This window comes from Colobus angolensis, unplaced genomic scaffold (genome assembly GCF_000951035.1).
Source record: "Colobus angolensis palliatus isolate OR3802 unplaced genomic scaffold, Cang.pa_1.0 Scaffold4, whole genome shotgun sequence".
NCBI classification, from domain to species: domain Eukaryota; kingdom Metazoa; phylum Chordata; class Mammalia; order Primates; family Cercopithecidae; genus Colobus; species Colobus angolensis.
The window spans coordinates 14,216,108-14,217,808 of record NW_012117376.1 but is presented as its reverse complement, the minus strand read 5'-3'; the positions used below and the strand labels follow the sequence as shown (position 1 = coordinate 14,217,808).

At 51.1% G+C, this 1,701-nt stretch overlaps 1 protein-coding gene across 1 annotated transcript in view; it reads left to right on the top strand.

Moving 5' to 3' along the window:
- The window catches only part of NUDC (nudC nuclear distribution protein), a 33,017-nt gene that overhangs the window by 28,248 nt on the left and 3,068 nt on the right, over positions 1–1,701 (top strand). Inside the window, exons 2-3 of the mRNA XM_011955669.1 lie at positions 425–568; positions 663–857. Of these exons, the coding sequence (XP_011811059.1) occupies positions 425–568; positions 663–857 (339 nt within the window). The remainder of the gene's footprint in view (positions 1–424; positions 569–662; positions 858–1,701) is intronic.

The window sequence follows — 1,701 nt, the reverse complement described above, 5'->3', positions numbered from 1 at the left end:
CAAAACAATGTTGAAAATGAAGAATAATTTTACCAACATATTGTGCCTGCACTCCACCCTGGGCGACAGAGCAAGACTCTTGTCTCAAAAAAAAAAAAAAAAAACCGACTGGCCTTAACCCATTTATGGCAGGAAAACCCAAGAGCCAGAAAGGGCAGTGCCTATTACAGGTCCCATCTGAGGTTGGCTGGGTTCTGTGGGCCCAGCCATATCCTTTGTCACATGGTATAATAGTCTGAGCTCCTCTCAGGCTGAGATCAGAACCACGTTTTACCTGGTTCCCAGTGGACCAAGGCTTGGGGTCTGCCCCTCTGTGGAGTGGGCAGGTACCAAGTCTCTTTTCTTTTGTGACTGTATGCCCAGTGCTAGCCCTGGGCTTGGCCCAGTGAGGGTTCAATGTGTGTCTTGTTTGTCAAGTAAGTAGCTGAGTGTCCCTGATTATAAGCAGGAAACTGAGGAAGATGAGGAGGAGGAAGATGAGAAGGACAAAGGAAAACTGAAGCCCAACCTAGGCAACGGGGCAGACCTGCCCAATTACCGCTGGAGCCAGACCCTGTCGGAGCTGGACGTGAGTGGCAGGGACCAGAGGTGAAGCTTAGGGAGCCAGCCTGGGGTACCAGCAGCACTTAGTGGCTTCTTATGACTGCCTCTGCCCTATGCAGCTAGCGGTCCCTTTCCGTGTGAACTTCCGGCTGAAAGGGAAGGATGTGGTGGTGGACATCCAGCGGCGGCATCTCCGGGTAGGGCTCAAGGGGCAGCCAGCAGTCATCGATGGGGAGCTTTACAACGAAGTGAAGGTGGAGGAGAGCTCGTGGCTCATTGAGGATGGCAAGGTGGTGACTGTGCATCTGGAGAAGGTATGTGAGGCCCAGCCCTTCTAGTCTGGGGTGTTGATGGAAGAAGAAAGGAGGATGTATGCTTATTTTACTCAGGAGCCATGCTGGGGGCATTGTGGAATTATCTTAATCCCCATGACAACACTCTTTAAAGTAGATCTGTCCCGCCGGGCGCGGTGGCTCAAGCCTGTAATCCCAGCACTTTGGGAGGCCGAGACGGGCGGATCACGAGATCAGGAGATCGAGACCATCCTGGCTAACGTGGTGAAACCCCGTCTCTACTAAAAATACAAAAAATTAGCCGGGCGAGGTGGCGGGCGCCTGTGGACCCAGCTACTCGGGAGGCTGAGGCAGGAGAATGGCGTGAACTCGGGAGGCGGAGGTTGCAGTGAGCTGAGATCCGGCCACTGCACTCCAGCCTGGGCGACAGAGCAAGACTCCATCTCAAAAAAAAAAAAAAAAAAGTAGATCTGTCCCTGTTTTATTTTCTTAAAGACAAGGTCTCACTCTGTTGCCCAGGCTGGAGTTCAGTAACAACTTCTTATCTCACTGCAGCCTTGAACTCTTGGGCCCAGGCAATTCTCTCACCTCATCCTCCTGAGTAGCTAAGACTACAGGTGTACACCACCACGCTTGACTAATTTTTGTTACTAATTTTTGTAGAGACACGGAGGTCTCACTATATTTCCCAGGCTGGTCTTGAACTCCTGGCCTCAAGCGATCTTCACACCTCGGCCTCCCAAAGTGCTGAGATTACAGGCTTGAGTCAGGAAAAGAGGTCACTGATTTACCCAAGCTCCTGCCTCTGGGAAGGGGTGGAGTCAGAATTGAAAGTCTTGAGTTCTTTTTTTTTTTTTTTTTTTTT